Genomic DNA, 24420 nt, shown 5'->3' with positions numbered 1-24420 from the left:
ATTATGTTAAATTCAACTTGAACTCTGTGGTGATGGTAGCCAGATGACGAGTCTCTAAAAGAAATGCTGTCTCCCAAAGAAAAGTGAGCATGTTGGACAGACAAACAGCAGGTTATTTACTACTCTAAAGTATGTAATTTAGTTTAGAATCCTTATCACATGCCAACTTTTCCTAACATATTATTCAACAGATTACAACTACATTTAAACTGTAAAACTCACAAATAAGTAGCATGTCATGGATTCCTTTAAAACTTTTCAGCAAACTAAAAGGATTGTCACATTATGTCTTTCATTTCTCTTTAGAGGATCCTATCACTCAAACCCCAATAAACCACAAAATGACAACAGTGATAACATCAATGCTTCTCTTAAAGGGCAAAGCCTCCAAAATATTTCAGACAAGTTTCTAGTCTCTGCGTATGTGTGATAATTGCAATAATCAGAGTCATATAAATCACAAATTGGAAAGGTAAAAGTGTTTTGGTAAGGGACATTCATTTAAAAGATATTTATATCTTTTATATACATATAGTCCAGTATATAAGCTGTATTCATTTTGATTGAAAACAGCAGCTTGTAGGGTGGGTGAATAGACTAACAGATACATATACACACATAGGACTGGCAATACAGTTAACCGGCATTATATTCAGTAGTGGGATTATGACGGTATAAATTTATTCTTGTTTGTTCATTATTTCTCAGTTTGCTCTAATGAGTATTTGATACAGGCTTAACAAAAAATTAAAAATCATTTTTTTTGTGTTACAGATGGAGAGCTTCTATAAAGTGTTCAGAAATAGTATAGGTATTAATCACATATAACATCACAACTGTGCTCCTAAAATAAATGTATACCCAATCATTTTTATTAGTTTCTGGCACTATTCCGAGCACTTGATACATTTTTCAGCAACAGAAATAGTCACACCCTAATTTGTATCTTTCTGAAGCGTGGGTTTTCCCCGTTCCTCTTCCAGAAGGCTAGGCTGGTATTCCACTTTCATAACAAATGAATCCCAGGAAGATTCATAGCCTGGCCTATAAGATGCACTGAAATCCATGGGCAATTTTAATTATGAAAAGCTGCCTATGGAGGGGACATTGTAAGTAATCGTTAAGTATGTTTCCAGCTATCAGCTTTCTGAAAGTGCAGACCAGTGTAGAAAACAGAGGTCAAAAATGAGGACTACATCTCTATCTCACAGTCCCTAACCTGCAGCCTCACACAAGGATCCCATTTCTCTGCCATAGTCATCCATCCTCCTAAGAAGCTTAGCTTGGGAGAGCATTTCTATAGCTTATGTTAAATTGTGAAAGAGACTATAGTTGATTGATTTTAGGTTGCTCTGTTTATATTCAAACTGCTGATTTGCCAATGACTTTGAGCTGTGACATCAAACAGTAGTCAAGGCTGAAGGGAATTGAAAGGGAGTAAGCTGCACTGCTCCCCATCCATATATTGACACATGTACCTACCAGGGATGGAACTAGTTCACTTAGTTTGTTTAGAATTTCATGGAATGCTTACTGACAGCCCTGCACTGAGAAATGATTCCCTTCTTATCAGTCTTGTGGAGAACATGTGATAAAAACCTCCCTCTCATCCTAGAGAAATAAATCTGTACCTCACACCAGAGATCAATAACATATCAATGTTTTCACCTATCTTACATGGCTCCCACTGTGTCTACTCTGTTCAGAGCAAAGAATTTTCAATCACATCAATCTATACAACCATAATGTAGCCTGCGGCTGATCACTACCGCACAGACCGGTAGACGAATGCTGAGGTTATCAATTCCAGACTAAAAGAAACCACGAAGGGACAATGTTGTCCAAGGACAGCGGCTGCTGACAACGGAGAGAGAATACTTCAAAGGAAAAGCAATTACGTAAATGCTGAACGTGCGATAGATGAGATTCGATAAATAGCAATCACACAGTCATATCACCTCTCTGTGACCATTATTACTGTGACCATTATACTTCAAAGGAAAAGCAATTACATGAATGCTAAATGTGCGATAGATGAGATGCGATAAATAGCAATCACATAGTCATGTCACCTCTCTGTGTCCATTATTCACCTTCAGTTAGAAGTATGGGGTCCAGTAACAGAACTTTTCTTTTAAGGAGTTGAATACTGTTTCATATCTTAAAGCAATATTAGAAGTGATTCAAACTTTACAGTTTGCAATAGCTTAGGCTAAACTCCGAGAAGATGGAGACTTGACAGACATGGTAATCCTCAGGCCTTTTTTTTTTTTTGTATTTTTTGCAAAAATTAGATGATGATAAGATACATTTTGACATTTTTATCATTGAATCAATCAACACGTTAGCCAATGAATTTCTATAAGCACTGTGAAACAGCGGAGAACCGGTTACATCAGTGCAAAGTTTGTGATCCAGTCTGCACCACAGCAGTGACAATGCCAGGTCCTTAATTCACTGAGCCAACAGGGAACTCCTGAAAGTTTTTAATTTTATAAGTTTCCATTTCTTTACAAGGCTTCAGGGAAAGAAGGCAGAAAAATATAAAAATCCAGAGATACATTTAAGCCAACCTAGGAGCTGTCATAAGTATAAGGAAACTGATGTGACTAAATGCAATAAACATTTGGTGAAAACGAGATGGGGAAAGAGCAGCAGAGGGAGTTTGGAGACAAGCAAAACAGAGCTGTATTGCTCTAAATATCCCTTGGGAAGCTCTGACAGACTATCATTTTTTTTTTTTTCAAAGAAATAAATTGACTAGCCCTCCAAGTAGGGATGACATCACAATTTATGCCTCTTCTGCTTATTGCTTTCCAGGATAGAATCTCAACCTCTTGTGTTACAGCTCTCTTAAAAATAGAGTACTTTCTACATGATTAAATGTGACATGCAGCAAACTGCAAGAAAAGCCTCTACACATCTTTAAACATAGAGAGATAAGATGTATTGTACAAGTTTATCTTACCGTAAAGCTTTTGGCCCAAAGTACATAAAGAGCTCCTTCCCCAGAGTCTCCACACCACTGTAAATGTGTCCATTAAACAGTCTCAAGGAATTCTGGCTGCAAAGTTTATTATTATTCAGTGCAGTAGCCTAAGAGAAAATACATGTGCACATGTAAACACACACACATAAACTCAAAACAAAATCATAATTTAATTCTTAATGTTTTTATATAACTTCATGCCCAGGTGCATCCCAGCAAGAAGAATCTCCAACAAGTCAAGTAATGTAATCAGTTGTGTACATACATTTTGTCAAATTATTGTAGTCGTTTTAAGAGAGGCCAAAAAATAATTAAGTGAAAAAAAAAGTAATTGGCACAAAATCAAAATGATTTTCTTCTAGGACCATATAGCTCTGTGCATATAAAAAGAAAGCACAGAAAAATGATGTGAATGCTTTAAAGCTAAAAGCCGGGCACAGAGCATTTCATTTCCAGCAATAGAGCCAAGGTCCTTGGAAGAGCATTCGGATTAAAAACAACCAAAAAATGGGGGATAAAATAGGAAAACAAGATATTCTGACCTGTAAAGATGAACTCACATGCCAGGAAAGGAAGAATAAGAGGTCAAAAACCAAGTAGGAGTGAGAGAGAACCCCAAAGGCAAGAAGCTAGCTTTTATCAGAAAGGCATTTACCAGCACTAAGGTATAAGGGCTTCAGTTCTCATGGTCCTTGAGGGATAAAGCCTGGGGTCCCCCTGAGCAGGCAAAACTAATTTGAGGTCTGCTTCTCTCTCTTCCCCATTTGCAATGTTTAGAATAAAGGAAAAGAACCCACTACACTTTTCCCTTATCACCATGCAGAACTATTGTTAGGATTACAATCCACGTACTGAATATTACAAAGAAGATCAAGGAAATTATAAATTCAAAATCTCAGCTCTTCTGTAGGTGAGGAAAAGGAATGGATTGAGTTTAGATCCCCTTGAGAAGTTGCTAACGCATCATTTTTTTAAAGAAATACCTCAACTAGCTTTCCGAGTAACAATGACATAATGTCGCAGAAAATGATGACACATATAATGCTCTTTTTCTTAAGCTGGGCAGTATGTATACTGGCGTCACTTTTTTTATTCTCGAGACATAAGTTTTATAAATATTATTTAACTTGTATTCAAATGTAATAAAATTTTAAAATATTATAAATACATGAGAGTTATGTAAGATGCAATAGGTACATATAGTTAGTTGTATTAAGACATAACTTCATCTAAGGTAATATCTTCAAATACTTTTAACTTTTATTTCCTTTTCTCTCAGATGGACTTAAGGATTCTCTGAAGACCCAGGATAAAATCCTGGCGAGGTGTGGGTGAGGTGGTGGTAGCCTTCCATCATGTGTCTCAGGGAGACTATTATAAAAGTTTTAGATACAGTCTATGAGCAAATAATAACTTGCCCTCCACTTATGGAAGAACGGTATTGTTCAATGATTCCAGACTTTTTGTTTACAGACACCTATCATTCTGGGTATTTAAGTGCATATGTCTATTCTGTTCTTTACTAAATTGGTCTGTGTTTAAAAAGACACAACTGCAATATTTAGCTCAAAGGAATAAAGGGATAATAAATATTAAAGTATATATAAATATATATTGAGAACTGCTAAGGACTAAATTGGGTCTTCTCCAACATTCTCATGCTGAAGCTCTTACCCCTACTGTGACTATATTTGAAAATAGGGCCTTTAAGAGGTAATTAAGGTTTAATCAGGTTGTAAGGATAGGGCCCTGATCCAACTGGATTAATATTCTTATACAGAGAGATGGCCAAGAACACTCTCTCCCTCCTGCGTGCTCAGAGGGAGGGCCAAGTGAGAAGAAAGTGGTATCAGCAAGCCAGGAAGAGAGCTTCACCAGAAACCAACTGGCTGTAACCTTGATCTTGGACTTCTAGACTCCAAGACTATGAAAAAATAAATTTCTGTTGTTCAAGCCACTCAGTCTGTTACAGCAGCTTGAGGAGACTAAGAACACGCTATTCTCCCATTAAATCCATTCACAAGTGGAATGGCTACAGCCAATGCTGGAATCTCTCAACTGTCTGAAGTTCAGGGAACTGGCTTTACACACCCTCCTTTGCAAAATGAAAACTGGGGAATCAATCACAGACTTATAGTGGCCAATGAACAAATGCACAGAAGCACCTAAAAGTTACAGCCTTGCAGTTCTGCATGAATCACAAAAAGAAACTGTGGGAGGTTCTAGCATCAGGAACTACAGGCACATGTGTCACCATGTCCTCAGAACATTTGCCTCTGATTTCTCTTTCCTGGATGAACTCTAGGGCAAATCAGTGATGCTCAAGCACTGGCATGAGCCTGAGTACTCATGAGGGAAATGCATCTTTCACATTTGCCTCGTTTTTGCAAATGAATCAGTTAGAACCCCGGACTGAGAAGCACCAAGAGTTTGATGTTTTTCTACCTAACAAGACTTAACGCTGCCACTTATATACACTTCAAGCCAAGTGAAGATTAAGACAGGTTTCAAGGTGCATTCCCATGACAACCAATTAGTAGGTAGAAAGTTCTTAGAAACTAGCCAGGAGACTCTGAAGATGATGATATACAGAGCAGATATAGATCTGTTATGAGTAACCTCTGCCTCAAGATATTAGGTTTTACACTTTTAGGATCTCTGCTGTAAGGTCTTGTGACATTTTAAATCTTCATTTTCTAAATTAATGGTTCAGGGCTTTGTGTTTCCATTGCTCCACGCCAAGCACCTCTTATTCCCCTCTCCATATACTTTACTAGCAGCTGGTTTTAACCATGCCCTCTGAAGTCCTCTGGTTTCTGTCAGAGTTCCCAGCAGAGGCTGGGTATGATCTGACCCCATTTCATCTGTACAGCCCGAGATACCACAGTGGCATTCTCTACTTCTTGGTTGGGAGGGTATGACTGTCACCCCAGTGCTTGCATTACCCTTTAAGTTTCACAAGTTAAATGGAAAGCCCAACATCTACCCAATATGGAGGAAAAGGTCATCATGTCACTGTCACACCCTTCACTCTGCCTTGGACCTGGATCTCTTCTTTCTGGGAGAGGCAGAAGCCTCAAGGCCTGCGCTTGACCCCTTGTGAGGATTCCTTTCCTGTTCCCAGTTCAAGTTCACTCCTATGTCCAGTTTAAGCACCTGCTTGGGTCAATGGCCCTCAGGGACACCCCCACTCCAGTGTTCTGGGATCCAGCCCGAGGGGGAGGGCGGAAAGTGGGGCAGGTGCAATTACACTGCCCTCAGTGACCCGGACTAGATCCACCGGGGCCCCATGCACTCTCTCCTCTGGCTGTAAGCAAACGTTGTACCCCTTGAACCTGGTGTGCATGTTGTCTTTTCTCAGCAATGTGGCATCGGGCACTAGTTTCTTCCAGGGTCATGTATCTGCCTTTGGACTGTAGTCACACCCATGTTCTAGTCTATCCTTTGGTATGGCCTGACCACCCAGTGAACAGTGAAACCACTATACTTGATCAGTATTGACTGAATACCAATCAATAGACAACTGAAAATTCTTCTGTGATTGCCACATCACTGTGTCTCACTGTTCTGCTCTAAATCTAATCACATCATTTTGCTACCTCCTCAAATGGGGAACCACATGACTGAGCTGCTCTCACTCAATGACATCTCTGTTTCCTGTCAGACCTCTATCCCTATCCTTATTCTGACTTTACCATGTTTTATAATGGCTCCTGGCAAAGAGACAGGCAAGGTAATTTTGAAATAAACAATGCTGTCACAATATCTAATACAATAATAAATGGGTCCCAACTACCTCTTGTGAAGTCTGCTCATATCACTAAATTAATAGCTTTGACAAGAATGTACACCATTTAATTTAAAACTCAGTCAACAGCTACCACAGTTCATCTTATTCACTTCTCTGTGTCTACAGCTTTGACATCCTCTGAGGACAAAGGTGGTGTGAGACATCTGGACACAACCCTCCCCATTAAAAATGCACCATTCTTGGCTGTGGAATTGGATTTTTAGAAAATTTTGTCAACCTCACACACAGTGGGGTCTAAAAGCAAGTGATGTCAATGAAAAAAATAAATGCCTCCTGCTTTTATGGAGTTTATAGTCTGAGGAGAAAGAGTAAGCAAGAAACAGAGTAACAATGTTATCAGAATATTTTTACAAGAAATCAAGATGAAAAAAAGAAATCAAGACTAGGTAAGGGCATAGCAGGTTGCAATTTTAAATGAAGTAGGTATAACTTCATTGGGAAAATGACATTTACGCAACTCTTAAAGGAGTTGCAAGTAAGTCATGATCCAGGCAAAAGGAAGGGCAATGCAAAGGTCCTGGGGCAGGTGTTTCCGGTACATGTAGAACAGAAAACAGGCCAGGTGGCTAGAGCACTAAAAATAGGGAAGATGGTGGAGAAATGAAGTCTGACAAGATAAGAATCAGATCTTGTGGCCCACAAGGTCCACTCTAAGGTCTGGCTTTTTCTCCAACAGAAACGCAACAGAAGGCAACTACTGCAACAAAGCAGACAAGAGACAAAGGAGACCTGTGCCCGGATGCCATATCTGGGCCAGATCTGTGGATGCATCCTGAAGGTGAACAAAGGAGACTTGCTGGCACACTGACTACAAGGGATTTCTGGCCTGAACAGATGGAAAAACAGCAGTGTTATCAACTGAGATGAAGGTTTGGGAAGATGGAATCTGGGGTAAGACGGGAGAGGAAGATCAAGTTTGAAATGCCTAATAGACACATAAGTGGAGACGTCAAGTCAGCAGTTGGATATGGGTATGGAGTTCAGGAGAGAGGTCTAGGCTGGAGACAGGAATTTGGTGGTCAGCAATTCAAATGGCTCTTAACACTTTGAAACTGGATGAGCTGAGCAAGAAAACAGAGATAAAGAAGGAAAGGGGCCCAAGAACTGACACTGAGAACCCTGTAATGTTATCATGTTGGGGAGGAGGAGCCACCAAAGGAGACCGAGAAGGCCGCCAGCAAGGTAGGAGCAAACCAAGCAAGGGTGTATCCTGGAAGCCAAGGGAGAACATGTCTCAAGGAGAAGAGGAGTCAAGTACTGCTAACACATCAAGAAAAAGAAAATCTGAGACCTGACCATTGCATTCAGCAACATCTAGGTGAGGAGCGACAAGAATTGTAGAAAAGCGACAGGAGGCAAAAGCCTGGGTGGAGTGGGTTTAAGAGGCAGGAGGAAAAGAGGAATTAGAGGCAGTGTGAATACACAAATCTGTAAAGGACAACACAGACATGGGGTGATGGTTAAGGGGAGTGTCTTTGTTAGCTATCTTAAAAGATGGGTCTTGTCTGTATGTTAATGGAAAGATTCAGTAGAGAGGAAAACACTACTCTACAGTGGAAGACCGTCTTAACTAGGCAAGAAGACAGGGTTCAAAGATATATGTGGTTTACTGGTCTTGACAGGAACATGGACAGTTTATGTACAGCCTCAGGAAGGAAGGCAGATTAGAGGGAGTACAGGTGTTGATAGGTAGGTAGATGTGCCTATGAAAATTCTCCTATGGGTTGATTCAGTTTCTCAGTAAAGCAGGAATCAAGGTCATCAACTGAGAAGAAGGGAGGCCCCCTGAACACAGATCCTCTAAGGTTATATGCAGCATATAATTAATTAGCACTCAACTTTCTCAGATTCTGACATATGTCCAGTCTCATCATTCATAGGCAGAGGCCAATGGCCTCATACAAATGGTGTCAGTGGTTTCACTCTAGTCACATTAGTGAAGAAATTTCATGAAATCTCACCATATAGGACCATATGAGGTAACCTTTTTTATGTACACCAACCAAATGCTCATTAGTTGAGGGTATAGATCTTATTGAAAGGAAGTAGGCCTGTTTGTATTTGCCTATATAATCATGTGCCCACTAGGATAATAGTTTTCCCTTACTTATTTTTTTTCATTTTTTAATTTTTTGATTCTATGTGTTCTGAAAACCCAGATGATTTTCTGGTGAAGTTTTCCACTCTGTAAGGACTACTGCTCACTGTTCAGATGGACTGGGCCATCTGAAACTTCTCCATTATCAAAACTCCCAAATGTAATTCAGCAGTAATACATCACTGAGTTTTGTTATAATGAATATAAACAAAATATCTGAGTACAATTCATATCAAAAATTTTGTGCCACTTATTCTTAAACCACTATGACATATATTTCAGAAGACATCAATTAAACTACAAAAACCTGGTAAAAACTATGGATACTTAATGAAAACTTCTACCTTTTCTTGCCTAAATAGTTATATGCCCAGGGCTCCTAATAATGTCTATTAGGAAGAAATTCAAACCTAGTTTATCCTGATTTTTATCCTAGATTTTCCCCAGGGAATTTCTAATTATGCACTAAATGGATCTATTAGATCCTGCCTCAGGACTGCATAGAACCCGCACTTGTGAGGAATTTGGTTCCATGTGGAGCTTGTAGAGAGCACAGATGAAATACCCTCCAGAACCAAGGCTGAGGGGTAGGCTAAAAAAAATGTTTTTCTATCCAGGATTAATCCCTTATACAAAGAGGTGATAGCCCCAGATTCTAGAGTAGGACAAGCAAATATCTTGTAAATCTTAGGTTTATTGCAAAGGCTATCCTGAAACAGTCATACTCTCCAAATTATTGTCAACCCTCAGAGATTTTAGAAAGTCTAACATTTAAGCATGAGAGATTTGGTTATTTAGCAAAAGACAGACTCAGTGGATGGCCCTCCAAAACTTTATGGTTATGGACCACTTATTTATTGCAAAGGCTATCCTGAAACAGTCATACTCTCCAAATTATTGTCAACCCTCAGAGATTTTAGAAAGTCTAACATTTAAGCATGAGAGATTTGGTTATTTAGCAAAAGACAGACTCAGTGGATGGCCCTTCAAAACTTTATGGTTATGGACCACTTATTAACTAGACAAAGAGGAGTACATACAGTTGGAAATAAGTTCCACTGTACGTAGGAGGATGAATCAAAAAACACAAAGGCCAATATACTTACAATGCATGCGACCACTAAATCTCTTCACACAGCAGTCCATAAAAAGTGAACTGTTGTCCTGGCTGACGGAGCCATAAAGAACCACAGACCAAATCTTTGACGGTGTGATAAGATGTCTCACCTACTTTGCTGGTGTTTAATTATGGTATACTCCATAATTAAAAATAACATTCACTATGACATCAAAAAAAGAAATGTGGAAAGTTATGATATTAAAGGCTCTACAAATACTGAAAGAAGATGTTTACAGTCTGATGAAGGTGACTATTATAACACAGATGTCAGCAGTGGGCAAGTGCAGGAATGACCACAGGTCTCCGGAGACACAGGTACTGTGAAAACTTAGAGCCTTGACACTATCAAATGAGGTCAGTCAGCAGAGGCTGTGCCATGTGCCCTTGGCTTGACCATGCTTCAGAATCAGTTTTTTCATATTTGATTAAAAGTATTGTTTTATTTTCGGGGGAGTTAAAAAGCAACGTTAGTATAACCTCCTCCTTGCTCACATATGTGGTTTGTCATTCTCTCTGGTACTAGCATTTCCCGGCCTGGGAAGTGGAATCATCTTGAGGTTTTCTGTCTGGGGACCCAGCATAGGGTTTTCTACAACCACTATAACAGTACTTACCAAACTGAATGATTGTCTGTGACTTGCGTTTCTCCCTTATTTGTCTATAAGCTCCTTGGGGATATTAACTCCTGTGTTTAATAGCCCTGTGACCTTACACAATACCTAGAGTTCAGAAAACAATTGTGGGATCGGAGTTCCCGTCATCGCTCAGTGGTTAACTAACACTACTAGTATCCAAGAGAACTTGGGTTCGATCCCTGGCCTCGCTCAATGGGTTAAGGATCCGGCATTGCCATGAGTTGTGGTGTAGGTCACAGACGTGGCTCGGATCTCACATTGCTGTGGCTGTAGGGTAGGCTTTTGCAGCTGTAACTCCGATTTGACCCCTATCCTGGGAACCTCCATATGCTGTGGGTGTGGCCATAAAAAGACAAAAGACAAAGAAAAAAAAAAGAAAAAGAAAACATTTGTGGGATTAATCAGATCCCTCCTTCCTTCCCTCTTAAAAACTGAGTATGGCTTTAAAACACGGCTCACTGTCTTTCCCATCCACCAACCTCATTTTGCTTTACCTTTCCTAAGGTTTCTTGATGAAAACTCTATTCTACCACCTGTTTCATCTCCTTTGAAATTTAACACCCTAGTCTCTTATCTTCTGATTTTGTGCAATGGAGTAAGACTTAAACATGAGGGGTTCAAATTTTCATGACTCTCCAAAGCTAGAAGGAAGTAAAATACTATATTTAACAGGATTTTCCCATAAAGTAAAAAGAAAGTTTATGGGAAGGTTGAGGAAGGGATTAATGTATTTTTCAGCAATTAGTCTCAGCGTGCCCTGGTTTTTATTTGTGATGTTTACTCAGCATTTAAATAGATGCTTTAAAGACATCTATTCCATTAGCTTATTTGAGGGAGATGATACAAAAAGATCTTTTTTATCCAGTTGTCCATCATATGAGCACTTGACCCAAATCACCTGATTTTCCCATATGCTATCATTTCTAAAATAATCAGCTCTAGATAGTATATACTCAGGGCAAAATAAAAATTTCACTTATAACTTGTTTCACCCATCTCAAGCACCTGCATATATTTTAAACTTTTTTTTTAATATAACTTCATTTTAGGGGGAAAATTCTGGTATACCAGTGATGGTTTGTTCCACTTATTTTGTGAGTTACTGTGTAGAAACTGGGCAAGGCTTTTGCAATAAATCTAAGATATACAAGATATTCACTGTCCTACTGTAGAATTTGGGGTTATCACCTCTTTGTATAAGCTTCAGTTGCCCAGACAAATTCAAAAATTAATTCCCATAAGCCTGTTATCTTTGCTGTAACTATATACAATTGCCCAATATATACTTGACTTTCTCATGTTGACCCTTATAATCCTGTTACTGTATTATTGAACATTTCATCCTCTTTTTTCCCCTGAAATAGAGACGAAAAATCTCCTTTGCCACAATATTAAGTATGATTGAGAAGGGTTCACCTTCCCATTTTCAAGTGGCTTAATAATATGAAATCATCAAAACAACATATATCTTCAGAGACAGTACATGATTTATTGTGCCGATTACCATTTATCCTGCCTATCCATGAGTGAACAAGGAAGATGAACTTTTCAGAACAGAGTGAGACTTTTCTATAGATAAATGTCTCAACTCTGGTGCAGTTGCATATTTTCTCCAAAGAGAAAAAATGATACCGTATTTATTACATTCATAGTCTCTCCTCCTTTTTTACCCTAATGCTTTCTCTTCCTCCTAATTCAACAATACTTTCAGTAATTAGAGAAGTCACTCACCTACCAACTTAAGCCATCAAAGAACCTAATTTTAAAATGGTCTCTAAGCCCCCAAATAGAGGTCTTTAGGTCCTTACATCAAAATATACTCTAAAATTTTGTAAGAGCAGAGGTTTTAAATACCTACTCAGAGGCTAAATGCTTTGTACACAATTGGAGGGTAACCAAAAGATTACAACTTTCACAAGGGAATAGGGCATGCCTCAGATAAATGGGTCTAGTGAGAAAGCCCTCATCTGTGAGAAAAAGAAACAAACAATTCAAACAATTACCAGGACGTTTACTTTGCTAGGTAGTAAACTAAGAGTTTTGTACGTCCTCTGATCTAATCCTGACCAAATAAGCAAAGATATGCACACAGGCACCTCCAGCTGAGGAAGTTACAAAGGAGCTGGAATTCAAAATCAAGATGATCAGATGTTCTTTTCTCCATATCACACCCAAAACTTCAGTGTTGGGTTAAAAGCTCCAAAGGTGATGGAAAATCATCTCCCTGAGTTTCCTCATCTGCAGAATTGTTACCTGTTCTGTTATCTCTCGTTCCGTGATCCCATATAATGCTGAATACTGAAAAATAACGATCCTGGGTCAAGGTGAAACATCTTCAATATCCATTTAAGAAGGTAAGTACTAAATGCACCTGCTACACAGTTTTAAAACCTCTTTGGATTTAAACAAAAAAGCTTCATTTAGCTGGAGAATGAATCCCTGTGGATTAGCTCATTCCTTTATATAATGACTAAAATGAGCTAGGATTTTTTCCCCCCACTATGAAAAAGGGAAAGGAGGGAGGAAAACTTTTACTATGTGGTTTCATTATTTTCTTGTAAGTGGAATTTCCATTTAACATACATAAGAGAATACACATTCATAAAGATTCTAAACTGAATTTATTTTTAAATCCTTCATCAAAACTATTTTTGCTCTATTTAAAACGTTGCTCATATCCATCCATTCAAATGTTTACTAAATGTCTACTCTGTTCAAAACACTGCCAGGGGCAGATCAAGATGAATGAGAGTAGCCAGCATGTTAAACACATGGGTCAAACCTCAAGGACTGATGGAGTAGCCAGAGGACCCTGTTTCAAAAGAAACCAATGCTTATAATGAAACTTTGTTTCATATCCTGTTTTGTGAAAGGAGATAAAAAACATAGGCAGATGACACACCAATTTCACCAAAATATTGTATCCACCCAACAATTAAAATCGGAGGACTGACTCTACACAGCTCATTAACCCAGGCATATTCATTTATATTCCAATGTTGTTTCTTACCATAAGGTTCCACAAACTCCAGCAGCGTTTTATGCAACATGCTTACAGAGTTGCATAATCTTATGCTGACAAGACAGTGGATCAGAACTCAGAGAAATAATACAGTGCATACACGACGAGCAGATGCTGGGACCTTCTACGGCTAGGCTTTCCTCCTCAAAATGAGAATCACTTCCCACAAGGAGACATGTCTTAAAATGTGTTCTCTATGAAATTTAAGCTGGAGCAAAGGGGAGGTTATATGCCAGAGTAACTGGTTTATTATGGTAGTAGCTACATAGGTAAGGGTGTTTTTGGTTGTTTTTTTAGGACGAGGATTATCTAAAGTTTAAATCATTTATTTTAAGTACTCAAGTAATATTTCTTTAACTTTCCTTTGCATTTTTTCATGTTTACTGCAGTATAAAGAAGATTGATGCAGTTATTATTTTTCAGCTGCTGCCTTGTAAAAAGGAGTGATTTCAAGCCTGTAGCAGAAATCTTAAATAGCTTTAACTCTCTGGCATGAAGGCCTAGGAAACACAGGATCACCTGTTACAGTGCCAGAGATGTGTGACAAGCTATCACGTTTTGATGAAATTTACTACAGATCCAGCGACACTCTAAAACACAAAAAGATTCTTCATGTTTACAAAGACTATTATTAGTTTTTAGATCAAAGGCCCAGAAAGTGAAGGCATGACAAAATAATTAGAATACTCCCAATAACCACAAAAGGTTTATTCATTCCACACTGATTTACAAATCCAGTTCCCAGAGAACCAGATTGCTGGTCCCGATCATAAAGACCTTCCCAATTTTTAATACCTCTTTATGTCAAGGTATTAAATATACTAGCTTTAAGTGGAAGGGCTTTTTATTTAAGGGGTACAGCTCATTTAATATTGTTTCCAAGTGAAATTAATAACTGCCCAACCACTGATGAAGCAGGTGTATTATTATCATCAGGCTGCACTGTGAACATGGAAATAGAAGACTTTGAAATATGGGATTCATCACAGAATTATCAGAGTAGGCAACAGAATCAACTAAAACGAACAAAACTAAAAATGGTGCCAGGCACAGGCAAAAACTTAAGGTCTCACTTCTCTGGTTAATAAGTAATCACCACTACATGCTGAGCAATGTGGCACTCCTGCCGATAAAACATTAGCCATTTTCCTTCTAAACCTTTTATAACTGAGAGAAGCTATGGTTAAGAGTGTAGGCTTTGGAGTTTGAAAGAAGGGAGATCAACCCTTGATTAAACCCCTTCCTAATCATGTGATCTCGGACATTTTATTCAAACTTACGCCAAGCCTTGCTCATATTCTTCATCTGTACAATCAGGTTAATCCTTTATCAAAGGGTTAATGTTTCTCATGACTAAATGAAATGGAACAGTACTTCAAAGGCACTTTACACCTTGCCCCTAGAGATAATCCCAAATGATTATAAAGGAAATGTTCATGCTGTTTTGGCCTAAATACCAATGAGGTGATGTCTATTTAAAACATTAAGTGGCATTCTCACAGAAGGAAGTTTATCTTATTCACCTTTGTTATCTCCAGAAGCAAGCATAAAACCTAACGCGAAGCACAGTATTGTTGAATGATGTAAATTATGATACCCATTTCACAGTCATGCCATATCCATTACAAAGCCCTATTGCCTTTACTTCCAAAACAGTGATTCTGTTCCCTTCTCTTCATCTCTGCCACCATTACTCTCTTCCAGACTCTAGGAACACCCCTCTGGATTCCTGCTGTCTGTGCCTAACTATGGAAGCAGCATCTACTCTGGCTTTCCTCCATCTTATGTTTTTCCTTTGCAAAGTAGAGTGATCTTTTCAAAGTGTCAATGGATCACCTTTCACAGACCACCATTACTCCCAAAATGAATAGGAAGTCCCTAACCAGTCTACAAAGACCCCCAAGGTCTGACTCTGACCCACTAATCCCTTTTCTTATTTCAAACCACCTTCCATCTCATCCTTCCTCTTCCAGCCACACCAGGTTTCTTTCAATCTCTCACACTTCTGAAGCCCTCTTCTTTTCTATCCTCCTGCCTGATGCATTCTGCCTGCTAGCCTTCAGCTCAGGTCTGCTGTATCTCCTCATCCTTTGGTACCTCAGCTTAATTGTTCATTTCCTAGCAAAGCCCTCCCTGAACTTCCTGTAAGTTCTTACGAAACCATGTATCTCCTCTTTAGAAAACTTATCAATTCATAAATCTTTATGTTCTTAATGAATATATCTTCCCAACTAAAGAATAGACTCTACATGTGGAAGTGTTAGTCTTTGTTCCCCAGGTTCCTTGAGTTGTCAAAATTTCATTGAATAAGTCATTTTTATAAACATTAATATTCCTAAGAGACCATTCAAGATCCATCTCTGTGGTACCTTGAAATGAATTTGGAAATACTATACAGGTGCAGAGTACTACCTGACATTTAAAGTCAAAATACATAAAATACAAGTGCAATTGGAAGGAGATGCAAAATTTGCTCTTTTGCCAAGTTTGAAAATGTATTTTCTCAGACTTAGAACCTCATTTCTTTCAAGCTGTAAGCATATGCTAATTTCATAGCAGGCAACTTTTTCTTCCAGGACCAAAGGCTATGATGAAGCCTTGCAGGAGAAATTGAAGTACAGCACAATATTGCATGCATCCAGGAAATATAATCATCTGTACATCTAAAGGGCTTTTAAGGCATGATGGCTTAATCAGAAAATTTTTACTACAAGTTCTAAATTCTTACCAAATGAATATCACACCATCTGCAATGCATGCCTGAGTGGCAAAAAGCTGTGCTAAGATTTCTTTTAAAAAGAAAGAAATTTACTTAAGGGAACCAGAACGGGTTTCACTACCCTTTCATTAGGTGGCAATATTAAGTTGAGTGGGAAGATTAGTGCTAAATCGTCTATGTGCAATTTTAGAATTATAAATTAATTGCAGAATTACACCTTAACTGCAGAATATTACGCAAGTGAGAAGTTAGAATTTTATTCTAAAAGCTTAGGATAAAATCCTAAAAACTTATTGTCTTAAAAAGTATTAAAAAAGAAAAAAAAACACATCAGAAATTGCAGAGATCTGATAATATTAACTGCACAAAATGTAGCTATAGACTTTTGCTGGGTTGTAAAGAATTTAAACAAGGTAATATGAAACAAAACACCTTCCATCACTTTCCACCTGGCATCTCCGTGGCCATCTGAGCCCAGCGGTCCAACAGCTCTCAATTGCGCAGGCTCAAGAGATCGGCCTTCTCCCACAGGTGAAATCAAAGTAAACTTTGGGAAACGCGGGGGCCCAGGGTCAAAGCAAGGACAAGACGCCTTGGACCCCAGAAAACTTGATGGGGTTATTTCTTTTTCCCCTGCTGGCCCCTAGAAAAATACAGGAGAGGCTCACCTGTGAGGGGACCACAGTCTCCGAGGCTGAGAGAGGCAAGCCGGGACCCCCCGCGTTTTGCAGCACGCTGCCCCGCACGTCCGTCACCGCTTGGCCCGGGCGCACTCGAGCCCGAATTTTCTCTCCATTTAGAGTACAACCTGGTCCTTCCACCATCCCCGGGCCCGCACTCTGCCCCACAAACTTGCAAGGCCCTGCTGAGAAAACTCCCCCAGGCGGGTGGACTCCGCGGAGAGGAAGTTCAAAACTCCCGCGCGCCTGGCCCCGCCCCGCCAGCACCCTCCCAAACCCGGCGGGCTGGGCTCCGGGGCGCAAGCGCAGTGGCACACCCCTTTGGTACGGAAGTGGTGTTATAATAGCAAATGAGTTTTGGGTTCCTGAGTCCCGACTGCCATGCCCCGGGGTTTAATTCTAAAGTCAGAGCCGCCTGGAGCCTCTGAAGCTCCAACTTTGTTTTCTTTGCTTTGAGGTTTTGCCCTTGTCCTTGAACTACTCAGTATACACACATTTTGTGGCTTTTATTCAGCTCTGAAATCCGAGGTTGCTGTAGACGGGCTGGCAAGCCTCTGGTTTCTACAGGCCCTATTTGGAAGTGGATGGGAGGGGAGGGACTCAGAGGAGGGTTTTTTAAAACAAGCAGCTTTTACTTTTTCTCCTATAGAGTTAGCATGTCTTAGAAAACGTGGTTTTATATGCCAAATACATTTTATTATCTATCTTAAAATCCCCTTCATTTTGGATAGCTGAACTGAGAGAGCCCTACCAAAATTCATGCAATCATTCTGTAGGGGTTGCTTGAGATGAATACTTTTTGAAATTTCTTTGTCAAAGACAGGGCTTTATGTATATTTGAGGGCAATGCATAGCTTTTCAGATTTACACAAGGATCCATGCATGTCAGCATATAAAGCTAAGACTTCATACAATTTTGTAAATAATGAAAAATATCCCTTTAAAAAATTAAAAGTATATCACATTAAAATATTGTCAATTTATAAGTGATTTAATAAGCATATCATTGCTGTCATTAAACCAGGAGAATGTATAGAGACTTGAATTTAAAAATTTGTTGGGAGAAAGATTAGTGGTAGAAAGTTAGCTGGATCAGGTTCAGGATCCTTTATACTTCCTTGTTTAACGATGTTTACTCTTCTAGTTCAAGTTACTGCATAATCAAGGAAGAATCCTTGATGGAAGATAGTCCTCACACCTTATTCGCTTTACCTTTGTATTATTTTCCGCTTGCAAACAAATCATCCCATTTGTTATTTCAGTGTTTCTTCAGGTCAGGAATTTGGCAGGAGTGCGGCTGGGTGGTTCTGGCTCAGTGCTTTTCAAGTAGTTGCGGTCAGGACAGGCCAGGATTGCAGTCACCTAAAGGTCTGATTGTAGCTAGAAGATCCACTTCTGAAAGGGCTTTCTTACAAAGCTCTGGGCAGGAGGCCTTAGTTTCTCATTTTATGAGTCTCTGCATAGCTGTTGCTTGGCTGTTTTTCTGCCATGGCAGATGACATCCCCAGAATATGTGATCGGAGAAGGAGGAAGCTGTAATGGACTTTACTGCCTAGTCTCCGAAGTGACACAGCCACACCTTGACTACTTAGATTCATTACCATCCTGTCATTATGTCATATAGCCATATAGGGGTGGGGAATTAGGCTTTATCCCTTGAAAAGAAGAGTATCAAATAACTTGTAAACATTTTAAAACCATCACAATCTTCATTCGTCTGATTGATTCATCACGGACATATTCTCTGTTGCTATTGTCACTGGCGCACATTCACAGCAAATAAAATCTTCCTCAAGAGTTAGGTTTACCATCTCCAGGGAGCTGAGTAAGTGCTGGGCAGGAATACTGAGGTTCAACGATGTCACTGAGGTGCCCTGCAAGTCCAAGCCAGATTTTGTTATCTGTGACTAGCCTCTAAGTCTTTTGATGCTTCTCCTTATTATCCTTCCTTACAGCCAATTAAGAGCAAAATCACATACATTGTGCATCTGCAGCATTTACAGTCTCACCATTGCAAGCAAACCTACCCTGGTATAGTCTCGATTTTGTCTTAAACATTAATTACTTGATTACTTTATAAAAGTCATTCACCACTATGGAGAACAGTTTGGAGATACCTTAGAAATCTATACATAGAACTTCCATATGACCCCACAATCCCACTCTTGGGCATCTATCCGGACAAAACTCTACTTAAAAGAGACACGTGCACCTGCATGTTCATTGCAGCACTACTCACAATAGCCAGGACATGGAAACAACCCAAATATCCATCGACAGATGATTGGATTTGAAAGATGTGGTATATATACACAATGGAATACTACTCAGCCATCAAAAAGAATGACATAATGCCATTTGCAGCAACATGGATGGAGCTAGAGAACCTCATACTGAGTGAAATGAGCCAGAAAGACAAAGACAAATACCATATGATATCACTTATAACTGGAATCTAATATCCAGCACAAAGGAACATCTCCTCAGAAAAGAAAATCATGGACTTGGAGAAGAGACTTGTGCCTGCCTGATGGGAGGGGGAGGGAGTGGGAGGGATCGGGAGCTTGGGCTTATCAGACACAACTTGGAATAGATTTACAAGGAGATCCTGCTGAATAGCATTGAGAACTTTGTCTAGATACTCATGTTGCAACAGAAGAAAGGGTGGGGGAAAAATGTAATTATAATGTATACATGTAAGGATAACCTGACCCCCTTGCTGTACAGTGGGAAAAAAAATAATAATAAATAATTAAAAAAAAAAAGTCATTCATTGTCTCTAAAACACACTTTCTTCTTAGGTAAAATAAAATACACCTTTCCTTTAAACCTCCCTATAATAGCTTTAATTCTCCAATAATATGAAAGCACTTTCAAAACTATAAAATACTACAAATTCAATGAATAAAGATAAATTTTATTTGCTATTCCCAGAATATGCTCTGTCCTTTTTGCTTCTTAGCTCATGCTGTTATTCTCACCTTTCTTTTAAAAAAATCTATCCCAGTTTTTTGGAAGTCTGATATTTGAGTCCTATTTGAATGCATATTCTCTAAGAAATCTTCCAGGTACAGACAGAGTTAATCTCATCTTCTGAAGCTGGTTCTTCCATAGATTTTACCAAACTACCTTGTGTTAGATTGAACTGGGGACAGAGTGGTCTCCTCTTGGACTCTCATTCCTTGAAGACAGAAGACTGCATGTCCTGTCATCCTTATACTTCCCACAGCATCCAGGGTGCTCTTGAACATAGCACACATTCAGTTAGTATTTGTTAAATTTAATTATGATTATTAATGTAAGATGGAAAAAAAATTGACTTTTCTATCCCCAAATATCTTTCCTAATATCTTTAGTGTCATCTTAATGAATTGATATTTTATATTTTCAGAAGTTCCTTCTCAACTAGTTTTTTTTTTTTTCTTTTAAGGGTCACACCTGTAGCATATGGAAGTTCCCAGGCTGGTGGTCAAATCATAGCTGCAGCTGCAGCTGCAGGCCTACACCGCAGCCACAGCAATGCCAGGGATCAAACCTGCATCCTCAGACATTTTGTCAGGTTCTTAACCCATTGAGACACAATGGGAGCTCCTCTAAACTAAATGATAACAAAAATAGGTAATACATTAAGTTGTCCTGTGGCATACTTACTTTTCTTAGATCAGCATATCCGTAACCTTGATGTATACCTGAGGAAGTCAGACCAATTCTATGTGCACTCATTTGTGTACATTAACTTATAAGTATGTATCTTCTCAATAACCCTGTGTGATAGGTAGATAATATCATTAGTATTTTATAGATGAAAAAATTGAGTTTCAGAGCAGTTATTTTTTCCATGATTACATGTAGGAGCCCACAAAGAGACGAAAAGGGAACCCAAATTTTCTGACTCCTACACCAGTATTCTTTTCACTAACAACATAGATAAGTGTGGATGAAATTAAAATGTCTAAAACATTGGAAAAGATAGCTTTCTTCAGGACCTCAAGTAGCCAATATACAGCATGTAAGTACACAGCACTAGTGCAAAAAAGTGTTGAAAGGGGTGAGAATTTGCCAAAAGGATACAGATGAAAGCTGAAAGTAAACATGAATTTCACTTCCAAAGATTATCATTAATAAAAATATACCTAATGCTGGCTCTGTGTGAGGCTCAGAGCGGGGCTCTGCTGCAAAAAGCAACATAGAGGAGTTTCAGCCCACAAAGAAGGACAAAGTAGTCAGGGTTACTGGCAGAAAAAATGTAATAAAATGAAGAGATCTTATGCACACAAAAAGCAGACAGAAACTATAGAAAATGACAGAAGGAACACATCACTCAGAAGCAATATAGTCTAGGACACGCCCAGAGAAGATATGGGAACTGAGCTGAGCCTTGAGGAAGTGAGGGTCTAGGCAAGTAGAAAGGTCAATGAAAGGAGTTCTAAGCAGGAAGAATACAGTATGTCATGTATATGCAACACAGTGGTCAAAGCAGAGGTCAGGAAGTGGTAGAAAACACTGGAGAGATTTATAGGGACCGTATTGTGGAGAACCCTGGCTAAGGAAAAGGAGAATTCATCTTCCTGGGATAACAGGCAGCCAATGAAACCGCTGAGCAGGTGGGGCGACCACAAGCTCACATGTTCGCAGAACATAGCTACGAAAACCAAAAACCAGGACCATTCCAGCTCTGGAGAGGAATCCACTCTGCATTTGGGATCCCTTACCTGCTTGTTCTTCATTAAGAAACAGATGGAGAACAGCTGTGGCTGGTAGGTGGATAGAGTTTTTTACACAATGCAGAGTTCCTAACACTTTGAAGAGCCCTTAGTTCAAAATTTTTGTTTTCACTAATAGTAATCCCAGATACTTATTTTGTGCTTCTATGTACCAGGCAATTTCACAGTGTTTTGCAAATACAGACTCTTTCAATCATGATAATCCTCTGAAGTTCCCACTATTCTTATCTTCATTTCACAAATGAGGAACTGGGGCACAGAGAGGTTGGGTAACATAATCAAGGTCACAGAGTTGGGATTCAACCAGGAAAACCATGATCTTAGCCAAATACTTTCAGCAACATCAATTATATTACACTAGCCCTCAACCAGATATTTTTAGCAACAACTTATGAAATGGTGGGTTAGAGGAAAAGGACCTTTTAGTCTGCCTTCTATGGAAATTAAAATCTCAAAGCCTCCCTTTACCATATTAAGTTTTGACATATTTTGGATAATGAAACTGTTTTTACCCTCCCTTTACAAAGTCTGTGGGCAGAGTTTTAGCTGGAATGATAAAAATGTAGCATGGGGGAAATTTCTTTAATTTCCATGTTTTACATAAATTACCTGAATATATTTAACAAGTAGAGCGATAACATCCATCCTCCATGAACATCCTCTTAATTTGAGCACTAAATAGAGGAGTCATTAGTGAACATTACATGCAGGTGTTTTCGGTGGTATTTACTAAAGAGTCTCCAGTTGCTACCCATTAAGAGAAACTTTTAAAGTTAGACTACCAGAAGAATGATAAAATGCACAGCAAGAGAAACCATTTTTGACACTTTTGTTGTTTGAAGCATATACCAAAACTGGAACTTTGCATAGCAGTGGGTTTTGTTCCATTGTGAAGGCTGAAAGTGCCAGGTGACAGTTTTCTGCTTGCAAAGTCAAAATGTAAATTGCGGAGTCACTCCTGGGCTCTTAGGTAATTCCTGAGGTACTCTGACATACCTACTGTTTTTACAGTGCTGTGACATCTAGGAATGGGTGCTTTGATTCTGCCAAATTCTCCATGGAAAGGATTTATTTTTTGTTTTTAATAAAATTAATAAATATTAATTAATAAATAATAAACTAATAAATAGTAATGATAATAAAATTGGAATTTTTAAATTCTAAATTATTTTGTAAATTTTTGTTTTTGGCTTTTTTTTTAAGGGTTACACTTGCAGCATATGGAAATTCCCAGGCTAGGAGTTGAATTGGAGCTACAGCTGCCAGCCTACACCACAGCCACAGCAATGCCAGATCCAAGCCACATCTGCCACTACACTACAGCTCATGGCAACGCTGGACCCTTAACCCCCTGAGTGAGGCCAAGGATCGAACCTGTGCTCTCACAGATCCTAGTTGGGTTCTTAAGCCACTGAGCCACAATAGGAACTCCCTAATTTATTTTTCAATTTAAGCGTATTTAGTAAGCAAAGGTAGTTTCTGAGCATGAACATAATTTGGGAAAATAACTAAATAGTTATTAAACACTCACAAAAGAGCCCAAATAATCTCTTTGTGAAGTGTTCTCTCCTTGAGAGAGAATAAGAGCATTAACTCTGTCTATCTTGAAATAGAAAAGCAGGTTATTTTTTGTAAACATTTTGAAGCAACATTTTCATCCATCTCAGACACTGGAGAGCATATTCAGACTGAGGCATGAAACCCACCACTTATTTATTCAAAAACCAATTCTTGGGCAACTAATTAGCTGCAGGGATAGTGCTAGACCCATAGGTACAGAAAAAGTCAGGGATCTGAACAGGGACTAACGCCATGGCAAGAGGAAATAAAAGGCCGTGCACTGACAGAGGGAACCTCAGAGTGCTCTGGGCACACACCAGGAGACCTCCATCCCAGGCAGCTCAGCTCAGCTTCTAGGAGACATAAGCAGACGTTTGTGGCATGAGGAAGAGGAAGAGGGGATATTTAGGGAGATGGGGGAACACATATTTACAAAGCCAGGAGGTGTGAGAGAACCTCATACTTCGGGGAACTCCAAGAATGTCAGGAGGACAAGTGGATAGGAATGAGGGCAGACAGGGCCAAGAGAAGTTGGCAAAGTCAGATTATGGGAAATCTTAGGGATGCTAAGAAGAATGGGTAAAATGTCGAAAGTAAGGGGAGAACAAATGGAGAATTGCAGGAGGTTGACATACTCAGATTTGCTCTTTTAAACGATCCTCAGGGTGGTGTGAAGCAGTAGGTCTCAATGGTGATGCTTGGTCACAACTAGGGGAAATGGGTCCTACTGGCATCAAACGTGTCAAGGACAGGAATACCACTAAATATCTTATAAAGCGCAGGACAAGCCACTGGAACAAATAATTAATTATCCCAAGGTGGCGAAATCCTGGCATGCAAGGCTGACTAATGCCTGTGTCCCACCCCACCCCCAACATGTTCATGATCTAATTCAAGGAATTTGTGAATGTGTGTCCTTAAAAGGACAGATGTGATTAAATTAAGGGTTGTGAAATGAGATGATCCTGTCTTATCAGAGTGACCCAACATAATCACAAGGGTCCTGATTAGAGGGAGGCACAGGGTCAAAGACAGAAAAGGTAATGTGAGGACGGATCCAGT

At 39.2% G+C, this 24420-nt stretch overlaps 1 protein-coding gene across 1 annotated transcript in view; it reads right to left on the bottom strand.

The window, feature by feature from the left end:
• The window catches only part of NEIL3 (nei like DNA glycosylase 3), a 47071-nt gene extending 29767 nt beyond the window's left edge, over positions 1 to 17304 (bottom strand). The window contains exons 1-2 of the mRNA XM_047772294.1: positions 17063 to 17304; positions 2969 to 3096 (exon numbers count right to left, since the gene is read on the bottom strand). Of these exons, the coding sequence (XP_047628250.1) occupies positions 2969 to 3096; positions 17063 to 17218 (284 nt within the window). The 5' untranslated portion in view covers positions 17219 to 17304. The remainder of the gene's footprint in view (positions 1 to 2968; positions 3097 to 17062) is intronic.
• Positions 17305 to 24420: the final 7116 nt, after the last annotated feature.

This window comes from Phacochoerus africanus, chromosome 3 (genome assembly GCF_016906955.1).
Source record: "Phacochoerus africanus isolate WHEZ1 chromosome 3, ROS_Pafr_v1, whole genome shotgun sequence".
NCBI classification, from domain to species: Eukaryota; Metazoa; Chordata; class Mammalia; order Artiodactyla; family Suidae; genus Phacochoerus; species Phacochoerus africanus.
The sequence above is the reverse complement of the archived record's forward strand: the minus strand, read 5'-3'. Positions and strand labels throughout refer to the sequence as shown.